Raw genomic sequence first — 27,699 nt, 5'->3', positions numbered from 1 at the left:
TGCAGCAACGAGGACTAAGTGTGGATAAGTGTGCTCAGAAACTCTGCGCTTTGAAAACCCTCTTAGTGGAAAGTTGAGACCGTTTCGTGCAAGAAGCAATTGACTTTGCTAAGACTCTCTGCGAAAAACTCGGAATCGAACTCAAAACGAGAAGAATTCGCAGGAAAAAACGCATGCATTGCGATGAATCTTCTGAAGATTCAGCTTTGTCTCACGAACAGGAAATCCGTCGAGAGATTATCGCATCATTCGACAAGATCATTCAAGAAATGACGACTCGATTCCAGCAAATTCAAGAAATATCGGACAAGTTCAGATTTTTGATGCCAGCGAAACTTTTGGACAGCAAGTTCGAGTGTGATCTTTCCTCCCATGTATTAGAAGACATCGACAAGGACGAGTTTCAGATGGAGCGGAAGCGTCTTCAGCAGTTTGTTGTTGTTGCCTGTTCTGAATCAGAGGAAGATATAAGTGGTAAAGGACCACTGGAGCTCCTCCAGTTCATTCAAAAACTGAATCTCGGAATTTCGGTTCCAAATATAGTCATCTTGATTCGTATATATTTGACTTTGGCGATTAGTGTTGCAAGTTGTGAGAGAAGTTTTTCGAAGTTGAAGCTAATAAAAAATTACCTCAGATCTACTATGAGCTCCGCTAGACTATCAAACTTGGCTATATTGTCGATTGAACAAGAATTGGCTGCTAATATTGATTTTGACAAAGTTATTTCTGACTTCGCTGCTCATAAGGCCCGTAGAATCCGCTTGTAAAACCGCTCATCCTATTTTAACTTCAATAAAAGGTACCTCATTGCATGTGAAATTTAATTTTAACTAAGCACCTATAGAATGGGGGCGGCAAAATTGGTCTCCCGCCCCAGGCGCCGAGATGGCACGCTACGCCACTGACCACAAGGTCGCTTTCTTCATCTTGCCAGTGATTATCACAAGCTTGATCAGGATAATTTATTTTATTACGACGTTTCCATCGTTTTGGTCTCAAGCCACCATCACAGTTTTCGCTCTTGCTTGCTTTCGGTGCTTCAGCACAGTACTCAATCATGTCACCCTTAGATGTGTCAGCACAGTCTTCGTTCATGCCAGCTTCTGATGTGTCACCACAGTCTTCAATCATGTCAGCATCACAAACTTGATCAGGATAATTTATTTTATTACGTCGTTTCCATCGTTTTGGTCTCAGACCGCCATCACAGTCTTCGATCTTGCCTGCTTTAGGTGCTTCAGTACAGTACTCAATCATGTCAGCCTCAGATGTGTCACCACAATCTTCAATTATGCCCGCTTCAGATGATTCATCGAAGTCTTCGACCTTGTAAGCTTCAGATGGTTCTCCATCTTTCTCATTTTCATGGAGACGACTAGATATTGGAGTAAATATATTTTCATTTCTAATGTGGTTATAACTTCCTTCGTTTGTTTTAAATTTTAAATTATTATCCTGATCCAGATCAGTAATTTTAGCATTAGCTTTTTCGCCTTCGTTCCTCTTCCGCGATGTTGTAGCCCAGTCTTCGTTATCTTTATTCATCTTAATTGTACAGGTCTTGTAATGTCTATCCAAGTAGTATCTTCTACCAAAGGATTTCTGACACTGACTGCAATGAAATGTTTTTTGAAAAGGACCCAAATTACACTCGCTTCTCTCATGTCGTTTAGCATTCTTTCTGAAGGTAAACACCTTGCTACAGTATCTACAGTGATGACGTTTTGATACAGAAACAAATCCCGTTTCAGGATTCATATTAGTTATTGAGACTAATGCCAGATGCAAACTAAGAGTTTTAAATTAGATATATTACTTAAATAGAATTTTTTAATTATTTCATCAGCGAGAATTAATTTATCTCATTCAAAGGTACTTTTTGCAAGTAGTTCTGCTTTTCAACAACAGATGTCGACACATGTTACTTGCAGGTAAATATTATTTAGTTCTTTTATGCGGGATGCGGGATGCTCACTAACGATCGCAAAAGAAGGATGGCTTCGCTAGACTCCAAGGAGAAGGAAGTTCGTCCATCCTGTTAGTGCTTCTTAGTTTTCTCAGAGATTATTTGACTGAGAAATGATATATTTTTTTTAAATTTCCACCTGATAAAAATATTACAAGTGCTGATTTATTGGTACAATTTCAATAATTAAATGCAACCTTGAATAAAAAATGACATAACTCATTAAGTAAAAAATGCTTCATGCAGAGATCAATTCCTCATCCGTAACCAGAAGCACTCGGAGAAAACCATCAGATGTCTAGTCAGGAATAATCAGAAGCACCCAGAGAAAACCATCAAAATATTGTCAAGAATAATCAGGAGCACACGGAGAAAACTACCATAATATTGTCAAGAATAATCAGGAGCACACGGAGAAATCCACCATAATGCTGTCAAGAATAAACGGGAGCACACGGAGAAAACCACCATAATATTGACAAGAATAATCAGGAGCACACGGAGAAAACCGCCAAAGTTTTCTTTGATATCATAAAATTTCAGGAAAAAATAATAATAAAAATAAATTAATTACAAATTTAAAAAAAATACATAAATATATTCTGCTAGCTTGGGAACTTCTCATTGTTGAACAAAGATAGAGTTCTAGTTCAGTAATCTTTTGGTAGAAGATATTACTTGGATAGACATTACAAGACCTGTACAATTAAGATGAATAAAGATAACGAAGACTGGGCTACAACATCGCGGAAGAGGAACGAAGGCGAAAAAGCTAATGCTAAAATTACTGATCTGGATCAGGATAATAATTTAAAATTTAAAACAAACGAAGGAAGTTGTAACCACATTAGAAATGAAAATATATTTACTCCAATATCTAGTCGTCTCCATGAAAATGAGAAAGATGGAGAACCATCTGAAGCTTACAAGGTCGAAGACTTTGATGAATCATCTGAAGCGGGCATAATTGAAGATTGTGGTGACACATCTGAGGCTGACATGATTGAGTACTGTACTGAAGCACCTAAAGCAGGCAAGATCGAAGACTGTGATGGCGGTCTGAGACCAAAACGATGGAAACGACGTAATAAAATAAATTATCCTGATCAAGTTTGTGATGCTGACATGATTGAAGACTGTGGTGACACATCAGAAGCTGGCATGAACGAAGACTGTGCTGACACATCTAAGGGTGACATGATTGAGTACTGTGCTGAAGCACCGAAAGCAAGCAAGAGCGAAAACTGTGATGGTGGCTTGAGACCAAAACGATGGAAACGTCGTAATAAAATAAATTATCCTGATCAAGCTTGTGATAATCACTGGCAAGATGAAGAAAGCGACCTTGTGGTTGCTGTTAAAACGATAGACACCAGAGATAATAATATTTATTATAAACATGCAAGGATGATGATTGCAGCAGAAGAGATTGATTATACATCATGGGAAGATCCTAACATATTGGTTGACAGGCTACGACTACTACATGGATCGCTTTGTGCAGGAAACTATTCGAACATTAAAGAAATATCCTTCATACTCAAAGAACTGAGGGAAGCTGGCTACATACAATAATAGCTTAAATTAAATGTATGTGTATAAACTTGAAGATAAATTAATATATTTTCTTTTCAGATGGTAGCTACCATTTATCGAAATCTGATTTCTAAATAAAACTTATAACTTAAAGGTGTAAAAAAACGTTACCACTGCCAGTCAAAATGTATACTAATAAAGTCATGTCAGTAATCATGCCAAGTTCGATAAGAAAAGTAATTGGAATCAGTTGTAACCAATTGAAGATGGAGCTGTTGGAGCATTTGGAGCCTTTTTTGGAGCTGTTGGAGCATTTGGAGCCTTTTGAAGCATTTGGAGCCGTTTGGAGCATTTGGAGCCATTTGGAGCATTTGGAGCCTTTTGAAGCATTTGTAGCTGTCAAGCATTTGGAGCTGCTGGAGACATTTGGAGCTGTCAAGCATTTGGAGGCCGTTTGGAGCATTTGGAGCCATTTGGAGCTGTGTTAAGCATTTGGAGGCTGTTGGAGCCATTTGGAGACCGTTTGGAGCATTTGGAGGAATTTGGAGCTGTGTTAAGCATTTGGAGGCTGTTGGAGCATTTGGAGCCTTTTAAAGCATTTGGAGCCTTTTGGAGACATTTGGAGCATTTGGAGCCATTTGGAGCATTTGGAGCCATTTGGAGCTGTGTTAAGCATTTGGAGCCTTTTGGAGACATTTGGAGCATTTGGAGCATTTGGAGCCATTTGGAGCTGTCAAGCATTTGGAGGCTGTTGGAGCCATTTGGAGACCGTTTGGAGTATTTGGAGCCATTTGGAGCTAAGATGTAGTCGTTGCACGTCTATGCAGGGCTAAATGTTTATAAGATTGCTGGCTTTCGCAAGTGATTCTGTAGTAGGATATAAATTGTGTAATAAATATTATGTTTGTAAAAGACTTTGAGGTGTTTTATTTCTCGAACCTTACACTTTTCTGGTACTTTTTTAAAATTAGAGCTGTTTTGTATCGGCCAGGGATTGAACCAAGGAACTTAGTCGATCTAATCAATCAGTATATAGATTACAAATTTATTTAATGAATTTTGAACTTTTTCCCGAATCTCTAGCATTACAATTACGAATTTCCAATATGGTGGTCTTGATGTCTGATAGGATGATGGTAGTAGAGGATTTAAAGTCTCTAAGAATTTTGAACATGGTTTATTGAAATTATTATTTTTTATATAAAATTAAATGTTTTGCATCATTCAGGAATCGAACCAAGGACTGGAGCGGATCGAATCAATTTGTAAATTAATAATTGATTTTTTCGGAGACTTTTGGAATTTTTTCCGAATTTATGTGATATTATTACGAATTTCCAAGATGGTGGGCACCTCAGTAATAAATGATTACTGCACTGTATCGGGTTAGAATAAAATTATCCAGATGGAAATGTACTCTATAATACAAGTACACACACAAGATGGTGTACTCCGGCAGGTGGTAGCTCCTGGTAGCATGTACTGAACATAAAATGTCGGATCCATGATGGTCTACAAGGACATAGTCAAATTTCAAGGACATAGTCAAATTTCAATGTCAAGGTCAAATTTCAATTTCAAGGTCAATTTTCAAGGTCAAGGTAAAATTTCAAGGTCATGGTCAAATTTCAAGGTCAAGGTCAAAGTTCAAGGTCAAGGTCAAGGTCAAATTTCAAGGTCAAGGTCAAATTTCAAGGTCAAGGTCAAATTTCAAGGTCAAATTTCATGGTCAAGGTTCAAGGTCAAGGTCAATGACAAAGTTCAATGTCAATAGACAAGGTTAAAGGTATGGTGAACAGAACATTATACTAACATGTCGCCAGCACACTCTAGCAGACTACAACAAGATGGCTGTCTTCTGCGTACAAATTCAAGATGGTGGACATGACGTCATACCAGCTGATGGTAAATACCTTGTTATTGGTGGTGGTATGTCAGTCTTTTGGTTGGCTTCTGTGGAGGAAGGATCTGATGTTTTTTTTTTATTTTATGCCCTCACCGGTTTCGAACCAAGGACGGGAATCCATATAATCAATCAGAATTCTATTAAATTAATTTTTTTATGATTTTTAAATTTTTTCCCGAATCTCTAACATAAAAAATACTGATTTCCAAGATGGCGTCTAAATTTCAAGTTGGCGACCATAACGATAATTGCAACATTAATAGGATCCAATATGGTGGTCGTAACATAAAGTGTAAGAATGACATGGTACTCAACCAAGATGGCGGGTGTAACGAAATATGCAACCTTTTTATAATCCAAGATGGCGACCGTAACGATAACTGCAACAGTGGTTTTAAAGATTTTTATTTAATTCGATCAAATAATTTTTTATTGATTTTTAAAATTTTTCTCGATTTTCTAACATAAAAATTGCGGATTTTCAATATGGCGGGCGTAACGAAAATTGCAACGGTGACGTCATAATATTAAAAGAGGCTATCGGAGGCTGTAGTTAAGGATGCTTAAGCCTATATCAGGAATTTGTGTTCTTTCTAAGGCAAAAGACATTTGTGGTTTTTCGAAATCCTAATTTTTCCTCGAAATGGGAATTTTTCCCTCGAAAAAGGGAAATTTTTCCTCGAAAACGGGAAATTTTGAGTCATTTTGAGTCAATTTTGAGGAATTTTGAGGAATTTTGAGTCAAAGATGGCCGCCGTGACGTCACAATCCAAGATGGCGGACCGACAATCATCAATCCACATCCTGCATCCTGCCGCAGAAAATACTTTCCTATACTACTCATACCTGCACCTCGTGATTCGATTGAAAAGCGTGCACTGTGAAAGCAGATGGCTGTTTTCAACGCTCGTAATTAAGACAGTAACACTAATCTCTCAGCCCTCAGGCATTTTATTATTTGGTAACAAACCATCTATAAAAAAAATGGAGTATGGCTACCAATCCTGCTTGAATTGTGTACTGGCCAGAGAAAATTTTTACATTCTTAGGTAAAATTTAAACACTTGTGTTAATTATTTCCGCGGGTGTGATTGTTAAAACACCCAGCTGCTGAGAGCAAAACTCCAACATTTAAGTATTTAATAAATATCCAAATCATTATTTTTTAAATTTAATTTTACATAATAAAAGCATGTTTTCATGTTCAAATTTATGAACGATCTCTTTTCCTGTCAAATGTGTCCTCGTGTGTGCCAAACAAACATCTCCAGATCATTGTAGCTGGTGTCAGATGCAATCTGCAGATAAATAACGTAGTGTGCATGTCGACTGCACATAAGATTAGAGTCGACTACACGTGTGCTAATGTTCGATTTTCTTGATTTCTCTTCTATATATATATATATATATATATATATATATATATATATATATACCTTCTGATTATTTTACCTCGAGTAACAAACCTGTCGAATTCCAAGGACTTAAATGGCATCTGAGGATTTTATTGGCCCCTTTACTAGGGGGGAGAAAATCTGTAGTATTTTTCAAGGGGGGGGGGTGGGCCGCGGAATTTTCCTGCAAAAGGGGGGGAGGGGGTAAACCAACACATTATCTCTTGATACGTTGCTTGCGTGTTGCATGGTGCCTTTATTTCGGCCTGCAATATATGCGACGAGCAAGTAGTTTTTTTACAGCAAACCCGTTTCACGGACACGCGTTTTGCGAATGCAGCAGGCTTTCCCCCCCCCCCCCTCAGTAATTCCAGGAAAAACCCGGCCCCTCTCCTCAGTAATTCCAGGAAAAGCCCGGCTCCCTCCTCAGTAATTCCAGGAAAAGCCCGCCCCCTCCTCAGTAATTCCAGGAAAAGCCCGCCCACTCCTCAGTAATTCCAGGAAAAGCCCCCCCCTCAGTAATTCCAGGAAAAACCCGGCCCCTCTCCTCAGTAATTCCAGGAAAAGCCCGGCTCCCTCCTCAGTAATTCCAGGAAAAGCCCGCCCCCTCCTCAGTAATTCCAGGAAAAGCCCGCCCACTCCTCAGTAATTCCAGGAAAAGCCCGCCCCCTCCTCAGTAATTCCAGGAAAAGCCCGCCCCCTCAGTAATTCCAGGAAAAGCCCGCCGCCTCCTCAGTAATTCTAGGAAAAGCCCGCCCCCTTCATCAGTAATTCCAGGAAAAGTCCCACCCCCTCAGTAATTCCAGAAAAAGCCCCTCCCCCCTCAGTAATACCAGGAAAAGCCCGCCCCCCTCCTCAGTAATTCCAGGAAAGGCCTCGGCCCCCCTCCCACCCAAAAAAAACACCGGGATCTATTGCCCATGCCCATCACTAAACCTTATCTGTTGTGTGTTGACCTGGTGTTGTGTGAGTCCGTCTAGCATAGCTGCATGCCCTGTCGAGTGGCGACGTGTGTTTCTCTCACCCGCCCCTTGTTGCCTTCAAGCTTGACGAGGACACGGACGCCGAGCCGGGGGTGGGGGTCACGTACAGACCAAAGTCTCAGATCTCGAACTGTCTGGGCTGCGTTCAGACCAAGCCGTCCATGGTGAGTAGTCGCGGGCGCCCGGGCAACTCTGCGCATGCGCGGGCAGACTCGTGACGTGTGCACGGGCTTCACCCCGCCTCTCTGTGTATAGTGCCGGCCAAAAGTCTTCTTGATTCAAACAGTGCCTGGTTACACATCAACCGTTCCAAAAACTAAAAAAAAAAATGATGTCATCGAAATGACCCCGGAGCTTGTATCTACGTATCGGTCACCACACGGTCAACATATTTTGAACTGTCACAGCACACACCTTGGCCAAGCTCAAAGACGCTGATAATTTTTTTTTCCCCGACCTCCCTGGCGTCTACTTACTTACACGCAGTCACTACCCTCTACTTCCCCTTCCCATCCCACTCACCCCTCAAGCGCCTCGTCTCCGAGCCGGTGGTTCGCCAGACTTTTGGCCCGCACTATACACAATTTCACGCAATCACTTTGTCTCGCCACGTTAAAATCTCTCTATCTCGTGTTTTGGGTTTCAAACAACAAGATGAACCAGCTTTGTTCAGATTAAAAGCAATTTTTAAGAGCTATAATTCATTTGGCTTGGATTTTTTTTTATAACATCTCTACGTTTTTGCATGATTGGTAATTTTTTTGTTGTGCATTTTTATTTCATTATATGTTGTGCATTCAATTGCAACTCGTACATTTTAGCATGCATAACATTATTATATCACCATGTACATATACAAATACATGCGCGACTGTCACTGATAGATTGTAAATCTGCCTTAACACATGTAGCATGTGTAGATTATTCAAACCCAGAACTTCAAAACAACCACTCTCCAGTTTTTATCCCATTTTTGTTTGGGGGAAGTGTAATTTAGGGCCTTGTCCAATATTCTGAGATACCTGATGGCTAAGCATAAGACAAGAAGGCTGAACGAAACTCTACTAGGATTGTTGAAATTTAAAGAAAGCTAAAAATAGTTTCCACGAATCTCTGACAGTAAATTCTGGCAAACATGCGGAAATTGTTATTTACATTACTTTAACTATTAAAATTACGAATTTGTATTGCGTGTGAACTATGTATGCGTCTCCAAAATCCTCGCGTGACTATTTTTAGAAGAGTTAAAATGGCTAAAATGCATTTTTTCAGGGTAATTTTTGGGCGTGAAACAACCGGTACAGATTCTTGAAAGCACTTAAGGGACTTGCGGTACAGCTTTATCTTCATTTCTCCACCGTGTAATGTTACGGTCACCGCTCATGTGCACGACGAGAAGACTGCGCGCCAGTCCAGAGGAGACACCGCGCTAGAAGCACCAGCGAGCGTCGCGCTTATCATCCCGCCTCGCTAGCACAGATACACCCCTGACGAGGCGGGCCCCTTTAACGACTACTGCAGCCGATGTGGGAGGTGACGTCAGCGCGGGAAACAGAGAGACGGTCCGGGCACACTGCGCGAACGAGAGCGCGCGGTGATCAACAAACGACTCGAATCAAAAAAAAAAAAAAAAACGGGAAGCCTTCTTTTTACAAACGAGAAAGCCAAATCCCGAAGTTCCCCGAAGTTCATGCTCGCTTTTTTTTTCCCCCGTATCTTTAATGTAGCTATCCTAACCAAATCAACCGTCCACAATGTTTTAAAGTACGTATTTATAATGTAGCTAACCTAACCTAATTGACCATTAGTATCCTTTTATCAACACATTTGCAATGAACAAAAAAAAAGAAGATGCATAATCGGGCGTTTGGCTCTCTCGTCTGTGAAAAGAAGGCTTCCCCAAAAAACGCCCTGACGCCACAAAAAAAAAATGTTGCAAATATCAACAATGAATAAATGGACAAATAGGTCTCACATCTGGCGGATCGATACACAGGCGGATGCACTGCACACAACAGTGCCACGTGATATCCGCGCGGGAGGCTATCACTACATCGGCCGCGGGGCCGTTCTATAGAAAATGGGGAGGGGGGATCACAGCCCCGGAGGAAAAGCCATGTGCGAGCCGGGTGAGCGTGACGGTTATCGTCAGTATAAAAAAATTCAAAATATAAAATCAATGGCGGCTCCAGAAAGACCTCTCGTGCAGGGCTCTCACACTCAGGAGGATGCAGTTAACAATCATGACATTGCCTTTGGGATATTCACTAAATATATGGTCTCAAATACTGACATTTAGTATTTACGTACAAATTTTGATTGAAAGAAGAGTTTAGCACTTCAACGAAAGTATTTAAGTTAACATTAATATTCCCTACAAAGAAATAAGAAGTAAAATTTGGGCTCGGAAGGGGCTATCGCCCCCTGCGCCCTTCCTCTGGAGCCGCGCTTGATATAAATATAAAAAAAAATACAAAAACTACAGTTACAACCATGCTTAAAAAATCAATACATCTGCAACATTATATGAGGATTACTTTCTTGTGACAATAAAGTAAGGTTTAATCTCATTTTGCTTGAATTGGATCAGGGTCCAAAATACTAACCTTCTCTCTCTCTCTCTCTCTCTATATATATATATATATATATATATATATATATATATATATACATACACATATATATATATATAATATATTTCGAAATTTATTTTGCTACTTGGGTGCTTGAAAGTTGTGCGTACACAACTCTGGCAAAAAAAAAATGGAATGTCTGTGGACTGAACATGTCGAACACACTCATTGGAAAACACGTGCGCTTGTGTGCCAGGCAATGGCAGATAACTGCTCAAACTTTTGCAGAAAACACATGTTAAGTATAGCAACCAATCATTTAAGTAATCGGCACCAACTTCGTGGGAGAGACCCTTGAGAAAAAATATATCGATTAAGTACGTGCATGCGTACTACAAAGTACCCAACATAGTTATCACATATTTGAGTGGCTACAAACCTTACCCCCCCCCCCGGCTTATGGCAACGTCCGCCACGTTTTCCACTTGCGATAAATACGATAAATCGTATTGATATTCCGATTAATTACGTACGTTTCTCCATACGTGCGTAAATTTCTTCGTACGTATTTTAGAGTATTTTGAACTCGTAACTTTTTTCTCAATTGATATATTTTGTGTGTTACGTACATGTATTCCTTATTCAAATAAATTGAAATTTTTCGGGCTTCTGGGTTTGGATAACAGTGCTTGCTTTAATTTCTACTTGAATTTTAAACAAAATTCTAAGTTAGAAGCCATTTGCTTTGCATGAGTCAAACGATCAAGATCCACCGCCATTGTTTTGCTAAATGTTAACACTTCGGCTTTGTTAGCTTTTTGTGCGTATCTCGGAAGTGCCCAACCTAGTGACATTTGTTATAGAAACTTACTATGTGATATGTTGGGTCAGTGCTCCTAGAGATCGTAAATTATGACTTCATAAGTTATTGAACAAAATCACCCCATGTATTTAGTTAATAATAATCCATTATAACTTTCAATTACTTAATGTTATTATTTTAATACTGAAAACTAATCAGTATATAGCCGGATCATCCAGATTACACCATTAAGATATCTAGAAATCTATTTCGCAAGGGCGTATACTCATAAATTAGTTTACAAAAGTATTTTATATTAGTAATTGTGCAGCCAGTTTATTTTTTTATGTGTAACATCTTAGCTCTAGCTAGATATACGGCATTTGGTGGGAGTGTCACTGTTCCCTGGTGATAGTGTCACTGTCCTCTGGTGATAGTATCACTGATCCCTGGTGATAGTGTCACTGATCCCTGGTGATAGTGTCACTGTTCCCTGGTGATAGTGTCACTGTTCCCTGGTGATAGTGTCACTGTTCCCTGGTGATAGTGTCACCATCCCCTGGTGGGAGTGTCACTGTCCCCTGGTGATAGTGTCACTGTTCCCTGGTGATAGTGTCACTGTTCCCTGGTGATAGTGTCACTGTTCCCTGGTGATAGTGTCACTGATCCCTGGTGATAGTGTCACTGTCCCCTGGTGATAGTGTCACTGTTCCCTGGTGATAGTGTCACTGTTCCCTGGTGATAGTGTCACTGTTCCCTGGTGATAGTGTCACTGATCCCTGGTGATAGTGTCACTGATCCCTGGTGATAGTGTCACTGTCCCCTGGTGATAGTGTCACTGTCCCCTGGTGATAGTGTCACCCGTTCCTGGTGGGAGTTTCACCATTCCCTGGTAGGAGTGTCACTGATCCCTGGTGATAGTGTCACTGTCCCCTGGTGATAGTGTCACCGTTCCCTGGTGATAGTGTCACTTTCCCCTGGTGGGAGTGTCACTGTTCCCTGGTGATAGTGTCACCGTCCCCTGGTGGGAGTGTCACCGTCCCCTGGTGATAGTGTCACTGTTCCCTGGTGATAGTGTCACTGTTCCATGGTAATAGTGTCACTGATCCCTGGTAATAGTGTCACTGATCCCTGGTGATAGTTCAATGTTCCCTGGTGGGAGTGTCACCGTTACCTGTTGGGAGTGTCACTTTTCCCTGGTGATAGTGTCACTTTTCACTGGTGGGAGTGTAACTGTTCCCTGGTGATAGTGTCACTGTCCCCTGGTGGGAGTGTCACCATTCCCTGGTGGGAGTGTCACTGTTCCCTGGTGATAGTGTCACTGTCCCCTGGTGGGAGTGTCACTGCCCCCGTTTGGACAACAGACAGTGACAGTCCCCACATCTTACCAAGAGCAGTCTTATTTATCCGCGGAGGCTCAAACATCATAACAGAAATTCATCAAAAAAATGTTCAACTCAACTCTGCAAATATCTGGAACGCTACCCATATAAGATCGTGAGCCTCAAACAACAGCAGCAGCTAATTTAAGAAGGACCTAGCAATAGTAATACTAATAGATTATTCCGACCTACGGCCTGTATTATCAAGTTCCCCTCATATGCGCCCTAATAGGGTAGGATGGGAGTAACATTCCAGTTCGTTTTAGATTGATTCCAGAGCTTAATATATAAAACAGAACTCCCTGTTGTTTGATCGGGAGGGTGTTAGGGCTTCGGCAATGACCAGCGGCTGGGGCCACCAACCCAGCATATTCACCGCCTCAGCCCCTTTACCGCACTCAGCTGACCAGACAGTTGGCTGTGTCCTGAGCCCTGAGACTTTGTAATAGTAATAGCTGAAATAACACAAATAAAACGTTTAAGTATAATTTTTTGGTGATTTTACTTTTTGCTAGCTTCGGCATACAAGAAAATACCACCGAACATAAGTATTAAAGTTTTCAACTTGCATACATTAATATTGAAAACATGTGAAATTACAAAAAAAAAAAATTAAAAAAATTAAACCCAATTTTTTATTTTAAAAGAATATATTTTTTTACAATAATTATGTTTGACGTCGTTTTCCTACTACTCCTTTAAAACGTTCCGACTTAGTCTCGTTGGGGCAGCCTACATAACAAAAAAAAAATTAAACGCAACTTTAAAAAAAAAATTGTAACTTGCAAAAAATTTATATACAGTATGTTCCACAGAAGTTTGCAGCGAGGACTTCTCGTTTCCGAATGTAGTGACGCACCGGTCATCGTTAAATCACGTGCAACACGTAATGTTATTTCTTGAAATCACCGTCACTAAAGTGCTACCAGCTGGTTACTTACAGGCAAGTCGCTGTCCGCCGCGCCGGTGATGCGTGAGGGCGTATAATTGCGACACGCAATTTTACCACTGCAGGCTCCAAGCACCCGGTTGCCTGGCAGCTACGGAGAAGTTCCTCGTAGCAGCAGAAACACCTACTGGCTTGACGTGTCACGAGAACTTGGTGCTACAATCCACGAACTGCAGCCCCGCTCACGAATTCAGCGTAAATTTACACACCACTTGCAATTTTGCCGCGCGGTGCATTTTACCGACAAATATAGGTATTACGTCTTTAAAAGTTTCACGGCGACACTTTTTCAATAAGCACCAGCCTTACGTTAAATACCCGGTCAAACGTATAGCACACCCGGACTTACACACGTCATGTCGTTAATATTTTGCATGACGTTTTTTTACGCGAGCTCTTGCTTCGCTACCGCCCGAGCCAAGAGTGACTTCTTCACCACCTGTCCGCGGCTTAGCCGGCGCCGCCGCCAAGCGCCGAAGAAAATAGTTCCAGTCTTTCAATTTCTCACACTTCTTTAAGCTGGGTTTACGATTGATTTCCTTAAGAATTATAACTTAACATCGAGCACACGATCAAGTCAAAACTACATTTTCCAGTTTATGATTGACATAGAAGTCGTTAATTCTAACCAATCACAGCACAAAACACATGGTCGGCCATTGTTCGAAACGGAGAAGCAGGTTTGAAATAGGTTATTGACAAATGGGATATCTATTTTTCGAAATGGATGATTATTACAAATGACAAATATACGAATTCTAACCCAAAATACTGCCTCGCTCGGTCCAATAATAAGACATAAACTTCCGGTTGAAAGGTTCCGGTTTGTTGTGATTGGTCGCTTCCCTTAAGTCTTAACGAAAAATATAAAATATAACCATTTCTGTTAAGTCTTAAGTCATCATATGGTTCGCACACGACCCGTCAAAATTCACACACGACAATCATAAACTATTCCACTAGTTTACATAGAGTCATATGGTAAGTACACGACTAAGTCTTAAGTCTTAATTCTTAATTTTCAATCGTAAACCCACCTTTAGGCATGTCCAAGTATGTATGTCTATATCTGTGCTTTTTGCGTAAAAGGGGTTGGGAAGCCTTCTATTCACAGACGAGAGAGCCAAACGCCCGATCGTGCATCTTCGGATTTTTTTTGTTCATTGTAAATAAATATCGCGGGATGATAAAAGGATACTAATGGTCAATTAGGTTAGGTTAGCGACATTATAAGTATTGTGGACGGTTGATTTGGTTAGGATAGCTACATTAAAGATACGGAAAAAAAGCATGAACTTCAGGGAACTTCGGGTTTTGGCTCTCTCGTCTGTGAAAATAAGGCTTCCCAAAAGGGGTTAAGTCCAAAATCATAGTTTTGAGAAAATCGTGATTGAAAATTATCAGGTTTCTTAAAGTCCGTTTTTTTTTTTTAGCTTTATTAACTGCTTTAGAACTTTGGAAACTCATTAATTGTTTTAAAATAATGTCTCTATAATGTCCCTTATCAATTATAACAGAAAATAATTCAGTATCACTATGTAGACCTGAACAGTTGATTTTTATTCGCGTGATCAGAGGCACTGCTCACAGGAGTAATTTCGTGTGAATGCGACGGAAATTTGCAACAGGAATTTGCTGATGACGTTTCTGTTATCTATGGCAGATGGCGCAAACCAAAGTTCACAATGACAAAGGGAAACGTTATCGTATTAACTGTTTAGTTAATTTTAAAAAGCTGGGCTATTATTTCAAGTCTTTTTCGCTTTAATCGGAGCCGATTTTTTTTTTTTTTTTTTTTTTTTTACAAATTGCAAATCAAACATGACATGTATCTGGAGACAAAATCAAAATATGCCACGAAACAATAAGAATGCTGATATAGAAGAGCTTCCGTAGAATTTGTTTTGGATGAAAATTAATTGCATAATTACGAAATAATCTAACGCAACAGGTGAAGCAGGAAATTATTAATTTTAGTAATTTTGATCTTAATCTATAATACAACTTTATTTATCCCGCTATAATTTTTTTTTTCCCCTTATAACATGTCTAAACTATTGAGAGTTCCATGAGAAACGTTTTAACGGGGTTTGGCTGCATTTCATTTTATTCCTCAATTCAGAGGAGTAAAGCTCTATTACCCTGATTTCCTCAACTTAGCTAAGCCCCTTTATTTAACACCAATCATTGGCCACCTAAGCATTTGTCGAGAGAATACTTGGAGCCTAGGGTCCACTGCACCTGTGAAAGTATTTTTTTTTTAAATGATGGTAATCAAGTAGTACCGATCTATGTTTGAATTAAAAATGTATGGTAGTTGTTTTGTGTGAGCTGCTTTCCGCTCAACTGAGTTGAATTTGGTCGTGGTTTGAGAAACGTGAAGTATTTGTAGTAGACCGTTGCTTATAGCTTACTGGTTTCAAAGGTAAACTAGTGCGAATGCTCTTTGGTAGTGAACGGTAAGGTGGAATGATGCCGTGACGAAGGAGCTGAGTTGACGTTCGTGAATGCACACATCAGCACATCAGCACAACATTGCTGAAGAAATATGTTGGAGATGCGTTTAGATTTTTGACGTGACCTCTAATAAATCGATGAACGCCGGCTGCACGCACGAAAAAGTGTCCCGTTACGCACATTGTCCCGTTACGTTGTGTCCCGTTACGCTCATTGTACGCTTGCGCCACATCTATCTCTCTTCCACTCGATTGGAAATACCATCGATTTGACTTTTTCGAGGCACATTAAACTTGAAACACTCCCATTCGTTTCCTACTTTTCCTATCATCGTCCTATCCTTAACAGAATAACACAGATTGGAAGAAGTTAAATAGCAAACATGTATAAAAGTTATAGTTAAAATAATCTCTTCGTTGAAGTAATAAACATATTTGAATTAATGAGTGCAAATAAGAGTAAATTTATCAATTAAATTGTAGATTTTATTTCACTCCTTCTTTGTATACATACAAAATAGTGATAATTCAATAAAAATGATTCAATTTTATTCATAAAAGTATGCAATCATTTCATCAATGTTTTGTTATGACTTTGTCACGTTAAACTATCGTCCGTAAACCGACTTTACAGACAACCACTTTTTTGGTTCTCTAGCCGCTCTGCTGTTCAGCAAGAACGGGATTCGTGGACTAATATAATAGTAACAATGAATGATTTTCAAACTTTTACGCATTATTCCATCATAACTTACGATCTGTCGGTAAAACTGCTTAAGTCATCTACTGCATTGAATTTACTGGAACTTAAGACCCAAGTTTTTGGTTATTTTTTTATTACTCTGAAAATGATTAACACCTTTTTAATCAACAATATCCTTCTTTTGCGGAAATAACTCGGTCAGGCCACAACATACACTTTTGTTGTAGGTTTTTTTTTAATGAAAAGCATCTAAATCATATTGTTTTTATGTTAAGAAACTAAGGACTGAAAGGTCTTGAAACGATGGAATCTTAGATTTGATTACACACTACAGTAATAATCGACACTTGTATTTGGTATTCCGACGGGCATATGATCTGGTCAATGTCATTAAAATTACAGAACATTTTATGGCATGGATATTTTAAGAAACTACCAAATACTTACTGCATTGAAACTTGGAACCCAAAAAAAAAAAAAAAAAAAAAAGAGGAGAAAAGGTAATATTCGGGCAGTGTGGGTATTCTCAAGACACGTGGATATTAGAGTTAAACTGGCAAACGTGACGCCAGTGTTAGGTCAGTAAGTTATCTCACGATTGTATGATTCACCCCAGCGCGATGATGTAGTACGGTTACCAGATCCACTGTTTTACCCTAATATATCTTTTTTAACCTCGTTAACATCCCGGGAAGATTTGCTAGGAATTAGCAGCAAAAGTCTTCGTTTTTCGAAGAAAACAATGTGTGTTAACAAAAGGTCTGAAACCAACTTTGTGAGATATATTTACTGTTTTAGCTTATTTTGTAGGTATTAACTTAAAGTTATTTCTTAATTTTTATTTAATATGTATACATACTTAAATGCAAATTCCTGCATTGTAAACACAGAATTAATACTAGTGCTATGATTATTATTTATCATTTTGCTAATATGTGCACATCAGAGGTGAAAACTTCAGTTGATGGTTGTTAGTTTTTGGGTCATTTCACTAAATATTCTAATGACAGTGTTTGCAGCTGCCATCTATATTTTCGGCAAGTAACTTCATGGTAAAATGTGGTGGCGGCAGCGGTCGATGACTTGTTTGTTTTATTGCACACTTGCATGGTTACCCACTGGCATACCTCAGCGCTCACATTCCTTCTCACTTGCAGACTTATGCACTTCTATAGCTGTACGCTCAACCGCATGCTTGTATACTCTAACGCTTTTGAACTTTTTTTTTCTTCTTCTCATATTGGTGTTCCCTGCAAATGTCCTGTCTCTCTGTCTGTGAAGTTTCACTTCTAACGGGAATGGTGGCAACGCACACATTTTTTTGATGTGTAAAATCTCAGCTCTCGGTATGTGGCGGGAAGCCTACAACTCACGTAGTTTCGGTTCCCTGCAAGAATTTCCGAAGATTTCCGAAGTTTTGCGTTTTGGTATTAACGCCACTTCAGCCGCTGAATCGGAAGTTTCCAATGAAAACAAGCATGTTGTGACTGACCTGACCTAACCTAACCTAACCCTTCGATTTTTTTAATTTCAATTTTTGAGAGAAATCCGAAGTTGCACGAACGTGGTAGGGAACCGAAACTACGTGAGTTGTAGGCTACCAGTATGTGGCAGTTAGCGGAAGTAATTCCGTGAATGAGACGGAAGTCACGTGGAACGGAAATGTGTAACAACCACGGTGCTGCCAACTGTGGCGGATGGCACCAGCCAAGGTTCACAAAAACATGAATAAACTTTAAAGTATTAAATGTTTAGTGAATTTTAACAAGATGGGCAGTCTTACAAAAATATTACTTGTCAGTAATCAGGTCCAAATCTGAGGTCTAGAATTTTTTCAAAAGATTTTTTTCGCTTTTATTAGAGTTATTTCATTATATATTTTAAAAAAATTTGTCAGCTAATCAAAAAATTCAGTAGTCGACGTAGCTGCTCCGAAAACTAATTCTAGCTTGGGGGTGAGTAAACCACGTGTTACGCATCAATAAATGTATGTATCTGAAAACACAATTGCCGTGTGTTCAACACGCTCGGCATTAATAATAAAGAAATCTGCGTTGAATTTCGTGTCCGATTCTTCTCATTTAAGTATATTTGCAAAATGATAACACGGGGAATTTTGCTACCTACCGAGGTTAGATGTTACACATAGGTATCTGAAGAGTACTGAATGATTCACTCACATATTTTTTTAATGCTATTTTTGTTTACACTCTGACGACGTCAACCTTTCGGTTGTGAAGTAAGTTTCACTTTAAAAATAGTTCTCTGTATTAATTTTAGCTTTCAGTTTCTTTTAAGTGTGATTTAAAGCAGTTGTTTGGGACATACGCCATTGCAGTTTTGCACTGTTTGTCACGGAAAAATTCCGGGGAAAAAAATTAATAAAAAAATATGAAGATAAAAAGTTTATAGGAAACAAGACTGAATCAGCTGATGTCAAACAAACGGAACCAACGATGAAACTAAACTAGTACTATTATGGACCAAGGGGGGGGGGGGAAGGGCAAGTTGTGGGAAAAGTATGTTTTTTTTTGCATTTGGCTACATTTTTTTTAATCTCTATGGCTCTAGGGGGGGGGGACAACTGCCCCCCCCCCCCCCCCCTGGCGACGCCCTTGCTATGGACCACACGACAGCCCATACAAAAAATGTTCAACCTCTACATATCGGATAGCACAAGAATACCCATGAAAAATAATACAACACAGGCGAACACATTGGGCTAACAACAAACCAGACCTATTAAATGAAGGCAGACAACAATCAACAAACCTCAACGCTGCAAACACACAAACACAACGATGAAGACGAACAAGCATTGTGGACGACGCGATGACAACAGCGTCTGACAGCGTCTCCGATGACAACAGTCGCGACTTTTCGGGAACTGACGTGTGGAAACAAACAGAACCCAAATTTTTATTTTGCCCCCCGTGTGCTGTCGTCATTTGTGTTGCGTTGTCCATGATACCTGTTTAGTTTTCACCGCTGTTTCGGTTTGTCCGACCATCAGCTGATACGGCCTTGTTTTCCGTCTTTTTTTTTAATTCGGAATTTTTCCATGACGGACAGTGCAAAGCTGCGATGGCGTGTGTCCAGTAAAAAAGAAACTGCATTAAATCCAAAATTCACCATGGCGTGGATCAAAGCAGGGGCGCAACAACTAAATTTCCAAAAGGAGGGGAGGGGGACAATATACCTATTTATAAAGAATCATCGATCCCCCCTATTGAAGCGGGGGGGGCCCGGGGGACCTCCCCCGGGAAAAATTTGTATTTCAAGGTGGAAAATGGTGCTATTTAAGCAGTTTTACTATCTAAAAATTTGATTAAACAGCACTTTCTTTGCCCCCCCGTTTGCCCCCATTTCAAGGTTTCAGAAGGGGGGGAGGGGGCAAAATACCCTCCCCCCCTGTTGTTGCGCCCCTGGATCAAAGAACGGGGTTTCGAGCATGTTTGACGCTCGCCCGGTGACGGCGTGTGGCACCTCCCCACCGCCCATCTCCGTGGACGTGTGTGGCTCACCCTGGGTCAGTGTGTGGTGGACGGGCCGCAGTACTCCATCAACGTGGCGGACGAGGCCCGCGACAACCACACGCAGATGATCGAGCGCGCGGAGATCGCGAACCTGGTGCGCTCGCGCATGGAGAGCCTCAACCTGCCGGGTGCGGACTACGACGACGTCAGCGAGAAGCGCAGCAGCCTGTCGTACGTCATCATCAACCCCAGCTGCGACCTGAAGCTGGAGGAAGGCGACATCATGTGAGTTGCCCGGCCGCCTTCCTCCTACCCTGGGGGAGCGCGTTGTTGGCCCTCGAAGACTGGGTCTCAACACTCCGCGTTGGTTTTGGATTCTTCTCAGGGGACATTCCTGCAAAATTTGTCACATTGGCTCTCTTGCATTTCATTTGACAAGACCAAATTTTGTAACGAGGTACCTACTTACTGTTTGGCACAGTTTACAGCTCGCAAAGTTTATAAAATAGCTGGCAAAAAAAAAAATTTCTTTTGACCGTGCAGCAAAAGCAAGGAGGAGCTATCGTGAATGAATTTACTGGAAAATGCTTCTTTTTTTTTTTAAATAGTTATAACTGTGAAAATACTGTGGTACTTTTCGTACACTCCACAACTACAACGTGTTGCAACCATTCCCAACGTTGATACTGACGCAAGCACGACGATCACACCAACCTTTGATCAGTTCCACAACACCTTACGTCCAGTAACATTACCAACCTTTAGTCAAGTGCACAACATGCAACCCTTTGCAAGATTGCTCCCGAAATTACTAACATACAAAAAAAAATTGAAATTTACTGGTGCTACAAGATCAAGGACACTACACTGCAGCATTACAATCGACAAATCTTCGCCCCTTCAAGTTAAATAGTCTTTCAACCTCTCTTGCTGCTGTCTCACCATGTCAGGTTCATGTTGATACAAGAAAATGCCCGCTTTGCTTGCCAAGTTACACTGTCGAGCTTCTCGAATCCCCTGGAAATGTTTGAGCATGCTTCATCGGCATCCTCAGCAAACCCTCGGTGATCTACATATTACTGGCGCCTGCTGCTTGCAGCTGCTGGTGGATACGTCACCAATAAAATGACATGCAACCAGCACTTTGAAGTGTAGGCCTGGTGGCCCCAGTAAAACTTGTCTAGCACTACCCCGATCAGAACTTATGTCTTCGTGTAGACTGCACACTGACTGTACATGTTAGTTCATCCCTCGTGGAAGGTCTCGAGATGCACTTATCTCTTTGTTGGATCAGTCCACGTAACATATTTAGGTCTGCTCGATGTTATCTGTAACCCTCTGCTTTAATTTCCATTGTTAGTCCATTTTCGTTCCCACTGTAGCATTAAACCACACTATCCCATCAACTTGGAACTGCCTGCTGACATTCGCTGGTGGTGTTTGTACTGCATTCCTATCCCCACTCTAACCCCCTGCTGGTCAAACATGGTCCGCTGCTATTCTCAGTCGATGTCTAATCAGTAATTATTCTGGTGTCTTCTTTCTGACTGTTATGGTGTGAAGTGCAAATAATATCCTGTCCAGTCCTGTCTGTCAGTCGCTATAACCTAGCTCCCTTGACTTTGCCTAGTCAGTCTGGATGATTTACTCTGATTGAACTGTGGCTTATGTCATTATTTATTGCAAAAGTCTTTAATTTCAAGAACTCTTAAGATAGAACCATTATCTGAAAATCCATCAATAAAGAAAGACTACATATTCTGATGAAACTGATGGCTCGATTCTCCATCTAGCCATGTTAACTGAGTACCTATCAACTGACATCTGAAAAACCTTGCCTTGAATAGGTTCGAAGAAATGGATGTAGACCCTGGCCCATGGTTTCATTTCTGGTTCCCAGTCTACTCCCTTATTTTCATGTTGGTTAGAAAATATATGTTGACACCATTTTCACTGACCTACAAAATCTTCAATGTCTTTATCCAGCTTAGTCAACCTCAAGAAGTGTTTGATTTCATCACTTCATCATGAGCTAAATACAGTATTTGCAGCTTGTGCTTAAATACTTTACACTTATAATATCTTCATAAGTCATAATTTTCCATTAAAAACTTAAAAAACAGATATATGTATAAAACCTGCTGGAACCAATTTTTGGACAACAGTTTATTGTAATGGACTTTTAAGTTACAAGTAAGTTTTTGATTACGAATATGATTTGGATGTCAATTGGTTCATATATTACAGCTGTTTCTTCATTTAGTTTCAATAGTTATATATTCTCTAACATACACTTTAATTAAATACTAGGTTATAATTGTTCATACGATGTACTAATATTTGACGAATAATATTTATGCAGAGCATAAAACACTTGATATTTAATTAAACTATCAGAAAATGTTTTTTTCTTCTTCTTTCCTGTCAGTTACACTTTAAAGTATCCTCTTTTTTTGTATGCTTCTCACCTAGTGAACCTACCTATGAGATTATTTAACAATGGTATTCTGGCAGGACATTTTACTTTTACGGAAGATTTTTGCAGAGGCATAAAATAAAATTCAATGACTTGAACTGTTGAGTGTCGAAGAGTGACATCATTTAATGACTAGTTGATGTGACGATTCCTCAGCTACCTCATCAGGCCGAGCCCCTTCTCGGCGCAGAAGACCTTCGAGCGGCACAACAGCCGCCGCAAGTCCAACATCAGCTTCTGCTCCCAGCAGCTGATCCAGCAGATGGCTGCATCGGGCGCAGGCAGCCGGCGGGGCTCGGGCCTGGGGCTGTCCGGGTACACGGCCCCGCGGCCGCCGCCGCTCGTCACCACCAAGGCCAACTCCCTGTCGCTGCCCGACAGCCCGACGGTGATAGGCGCGCCGACGTGCGGCTACCGCAGCCGCTCCAACTCCCTGCGCGTGGTCGACGACATCCTCCTCCGGCGGTCCAACTCGCTGCGGCAGGGCATGGTCGGCGGGCGCAGGAAGAGCAGCCTGGAGGACATCGGCGTGTCGCTGGCGTCGCACCCCGCCAACTACGCCAACCCCATCAAGATCGCGCTCAACGGCAGCATTGGGCTGGAGGTGACGCCTCCTGAGGAGGGAGCCTCCCCCCCGCCCGCGGAGACCATCGGCATCCCTGTGTCGCCGTCTCGGCCGCGGACGCCCGAGCCCAGGGACCTGCCTGAGGAACGTGACTGCGAGCAGCAGCAGCAGCAGTCGTCGATGGCTCAGGCGACGCCCCTGGCCGACCCCCAGCACCTGCAGGGGACGCTCGTATGATATCACCTGATGTGGGGGAGGAGGCTCAGCAGCGTTGTGCGCAACAAGTGGCTGTGAAGTGCCTCCTCTCTTACAACAAGGGTGCGGCATGAGACTTTGGGGTCTAGCGTGTGAAGTGGCTCCCCACTCGCGCTTTTCTCCCACAGGGAACACTCCTAAGATGTCACCTGATGTGGGGGAGGAGGCCCAGCAGTGTTATATGCAACATATGTCTGTGAAGTGCCACCTCTCTTACAACAAGGGTGTGGCATGAGACTTTGGGGTCTAGCGTGTGAAGTGGCTCCCCACTCGCACTTTTCTCCCACAGGGAACACTCCTAAGATGTCACCTGATGTGGGGGAGGAGGCCCAGCAGTGTTATATGCAACATATGTCTGTGAAGTGCCACCTCTCTTACAACAAGGGTGTGGCATGAGACTTTGGGGTCTAGCGTGTGAAGTGGCTCCCCACTCGCACTTTTCTCCCACAGGGAACACTCCTATGATGTCACCTATGTGGGGGAGGAGGCCCAGCAGTGTTATATGCAACATATGTCTGTGAAGTGCCACCTCTCTTACAACAAGGGTGTGGCATGAGACTTTGGGGTCTAGCGTGTGAAGTGGCTCCCCACTCGCGCTTTTCTCCCACAGGGAACACTCCTATGATGTCACCTGATGTGGGGGAGGAGGCCCAGCAGTGTTATATGCAACAAGTGGCTGTGAAGTGCCTCCTCTCTTACAACAAGGCATAAGACTTTGGGGTCTAGCGTGTGAAGTGGCTCCCCACTCGCGCTTGTTTTCTCCCACAGGGCTCTCTCTTCTACCAAGCAAGTGGCAGGAGACTTTGGGATCTGGCACGTGAAGTGGCTCCCCACTCGTGCCTGCACTCTCGCGCTTGTTTGCTCCTATGGGAGACACTCCTATGATGTCACCTATGTGGGGAAGGAGGCCCAGCAGTGTTATATGCAACATGTGGCTGTGAAGTGCCTCCTCTCTTCCACCAAGCGCGTGGCAGGAGACGGTGCATTATGGCGTATGAAGTGGCTCCCAACTCGCACCTTTAATCTCGCTTATGCTAAATCCTGCAAGGGCTGTTGGCATGTAACTAGCAGCCCGGGACTTTCGTTGGTTCTGTTATGCAGGATGGACTAAATAGTGATCATATAGAGTGAGAAATAACTCCTAGTTAAATAGGAAGTCCTAAAGTGTTAAAAAATAATTGGCACTTGAAATGAGATTAACACATTTTTGATGTTTAGAAAAATCATCATGAAAACCAATGAGGATAAGGATTTTGTCTTCACAGCTTTTTTGAGTTCTAGGGGGTTATGGGGTGGGGTCTCTATCGCCACCATTACCTCTCCCATTGGACTAGAACTGATGTTCACTCAGACTTTCTTCACCGACTTACATCCTGGTAACGAGCGACCTTATTCTTAAGAAGATTGAGTGTGATTCGTCCATTCGGATGTCTTGAGATAATTTCATCATCACAGAAAACGTTTGGTTGTGTCTTATAAAACTGTTTCCCGATTACTGAAACCTAAAAGACAATGAAGGATTTTAATGTTAGCACTGTTTAAATGTATCTGAAAAACATTTCCAGGTCTGTACATAGGGTAAGATTGGGTACATTTAAAATTAAATTATCAAGAATATTTGTCTCACCTTTATGTTAGTTCGATTTAATAAAATTTTACAAAATGTTCCCAAATATAAATAGAGGAAACATTTTTAAATTTAACTAAGTGATATTTAAGATTGTAAAAACATTTTTTTTTTAAATTTAACTTCAAAACTACACTACCGCGGATGTACCCCATCTTACCCCATCTCAAAGCAGTGGAACGAGACAATGTCATCTCGTGCACCACAAGCAGCTACGCCACATCTCACGCGACATCGCATACACTTGCGCGTCGTATTCAAGCCCGGAACCCCTGCAAGTTATGTCTTCTCTTTGGACCAATAGGCACGAAGGGCAGCAGCATGGAAGATTATAAATAATCTCGGTCACATGATGTTTTACTCTGTTCACGACGTATAGCCTATGTTTCAAACACCCTAGAAAGTGCACACAATTATATATTTAACTTTCTGGAATAACTGGAGAGGTCAAAGGAAAAGACCAACAAAAGTAGATTAAATATTGTACATTTAAAGAAAATATATTACTCTGCTAACTATCCTGTGTAGAATATATTTATATGCAAAATCATGTGAAGTAATTTAAATCAAAAAAAAATTTAATATAGTGTGGTTCCTAACATTTAGGAGCAAGTATTTTTCACAACATATTTCACTATGGAAGTTGCTATTTTATTGAAAGTATGCATTTTTTATAATCTCGTCACAGTAATAGGAACCAATGTCATCACGCAATGTTGTCAGAAACATAAATTGGGTCATTTTCGCTTTAAAATGACATTTAATAAATAATATTTTTAAATCACGCTTAAAGCTTTGTAAGGATGTAGTGCAATATTAACTTTCGTTCTCTACACTATGATAAATTGTATGCTTAGCCATTAAGTGATACTAGATGATTACTTTACTTTTCAGTGAAACTTGTGTTAAGTTCCAAATATTTGTATTATCTAATGAACGGGAACAACGTAGGCCCTACTAAATAATAATATTATAAGTTATTTGTATCAGCGGTGTATTCTCATAAAACGTGTTACGAATTTTAATAAATATTGGTTGCCAAATATATTTACTTGAATTATAGATGCTGTAGATTTTAAGACACTTCCCACATGTTATACGTAGTTGCTCTTAAAAAACGTTTGTCTACAATAATATACTTCACTTCAATTTAAGTGACCTAAGCAAGTTTTATTTGCACAGGCTTTATTGGATTTTTTTTTTGTTTTCAAAAATTATTTTATTGCGGAAAGAGATTACACATGGTGGGAAGCCATGAAACACAGTAATACATCAACGTACAATAAACAATTTACACACACTAGCTGCAATACCAGATGGTCAATGTCTCTTTCTGCAGTACAAGACACTAATAAAATACAAAGGGATCCCATAGCATACCTACATGACAAACAATACACGACAAAAATTCAGAGTAGCATGGGGAAAAGTAGTCCAAAAAACCTTTACTGGTTGACCTTTCATTGATTTGGCTATTCCTATGTTAAAAAAATGGTTATTCTTTGACATTTTAAGTGCTCGTTGTCGTATTTGAATACACAAGAGTCTTGCTTACACATTTAAGTTTCCTTAGTTATTAACATTTAATTTAAAAAATGAAAGTTAACTAGCTAACCGTGCATATTGTGTCACATCTTGAACTAACATGTTACTTAATAATCACTCGTTTCATACTATTTAAGAATGCTGATAGGTTTGCCTAAGAATGTCGAAAATCATTTATATTTTAAGCTGCACAAAATTTTCCCGCTCTTAAAAATTTTCATATCTTATAATAATATAAAATATAAGAATATTTTATTCAGTAGACTGTTACACATAACCCATATTTTGAGATTAAAAAGTTTTCAATGAATCTGTGTTTCTTCTGCAGGGTTCAAAGTAGAGTTACGCTTATGTTTTCAGTACAGCAATGTTTCTGTGTTAAAATAAGTGGCAGAAAGTATGCTAAAATTAAATTTAAAGATACTCCAAAAAATTTTTCTTATCTTTTTTTAGAAACTATAAACGGTGTGATTATCTTAATTTTATTAAGTTTGAAAGTAAAAGAATGTTAAATTAATGAAATACACATTAACATGAAATAATATATTTGTGTCTCAAACCACAATAATACCAGGATAGGAAATTTATATACTGTTTAATATGGATGTATTTGTATAATCTGTTCACTCAGATACCTATATATTCATATACAGGTTCTTTCGAGACTAATCCAAAATTTTCTGTATGCGATCACTTGAGCAAATTTAAATAAAGTTTATTTAAGCTACTTACGGCCCAACTAAAATGCCAATTAGATTTTCAATCTGTATTTTACAAAATATTGAAAAACTAGATTCAATTAGTGTTTTATGATACAGAGTTTTTCACTGTAGGAAATATATTTTTAATAATAGCCTCTACGTTCTTCCATCAAGATAATAGCAGGTGGCAATCTCTAATTGCATACCATTTTTTTTTGCCTACCGATTTTGAAGACAGCTATATGAGGCAGTTTTACTTATATCATTGACCTAATATACAAAAACTGTCTTGGATGTCTCGCAAGCCACACATGCAAAGTTTTCAGCGACAACGATACGCCAGGAAGTAGGCAAGCCCCCTATTCACTGTAAGGGAAAAAAAGCACACCCCATCGTCGCTA

General features: G+C 40.4%; 1 protein-coding gene across 1 annotated transcript in view; it reads left to right on the top strand.

Annotated features, from left to right (window-relative positions):
• Positions 1-27,093, top strand: part of LOC134541375 (potassium channel subfamily T member 2) — a 284,414-nt gene extending 257,321 nt beyond the window's left edge. Inside the window, 3 exon segments of the mRNA XM_063384799.1 lie at positions 7,860-7,952; positions 20,209-20,414; positions 22,762-27,093. Of these exon segments, the coding sequence (XP_063240869.1) occupies positions 7,860-7,952; positions 20,209-20,414; positions 22,762-23,464 (1,002 nt within the window). The 3' untranslated portion in view covers positions 23,465-27,093.
• The last annotated feature ends 606 nt before the right edge of the window (positions 27,094-27,699 follow it).

This window comes from Bacillus rossius, chromosome 18, assembly GCF_032445375.1.
Source record: "Bacillus rossius redtenbacheri isolate Brsri chromosome 18, Brsri_v3, whole genome shotgun sequence".
Lineage (NCBI taxonomy): Eukaryota > Metazoa > Arthropoda > Insecta > Phasmatodea > Bacillidae > Bacillus > Bacillus rossius.
The sequence above is the reverse complement of the archived record's forward strand: the minus strand, read 5'-3'. Positions and strand labels throughout refer to the sequence as shown.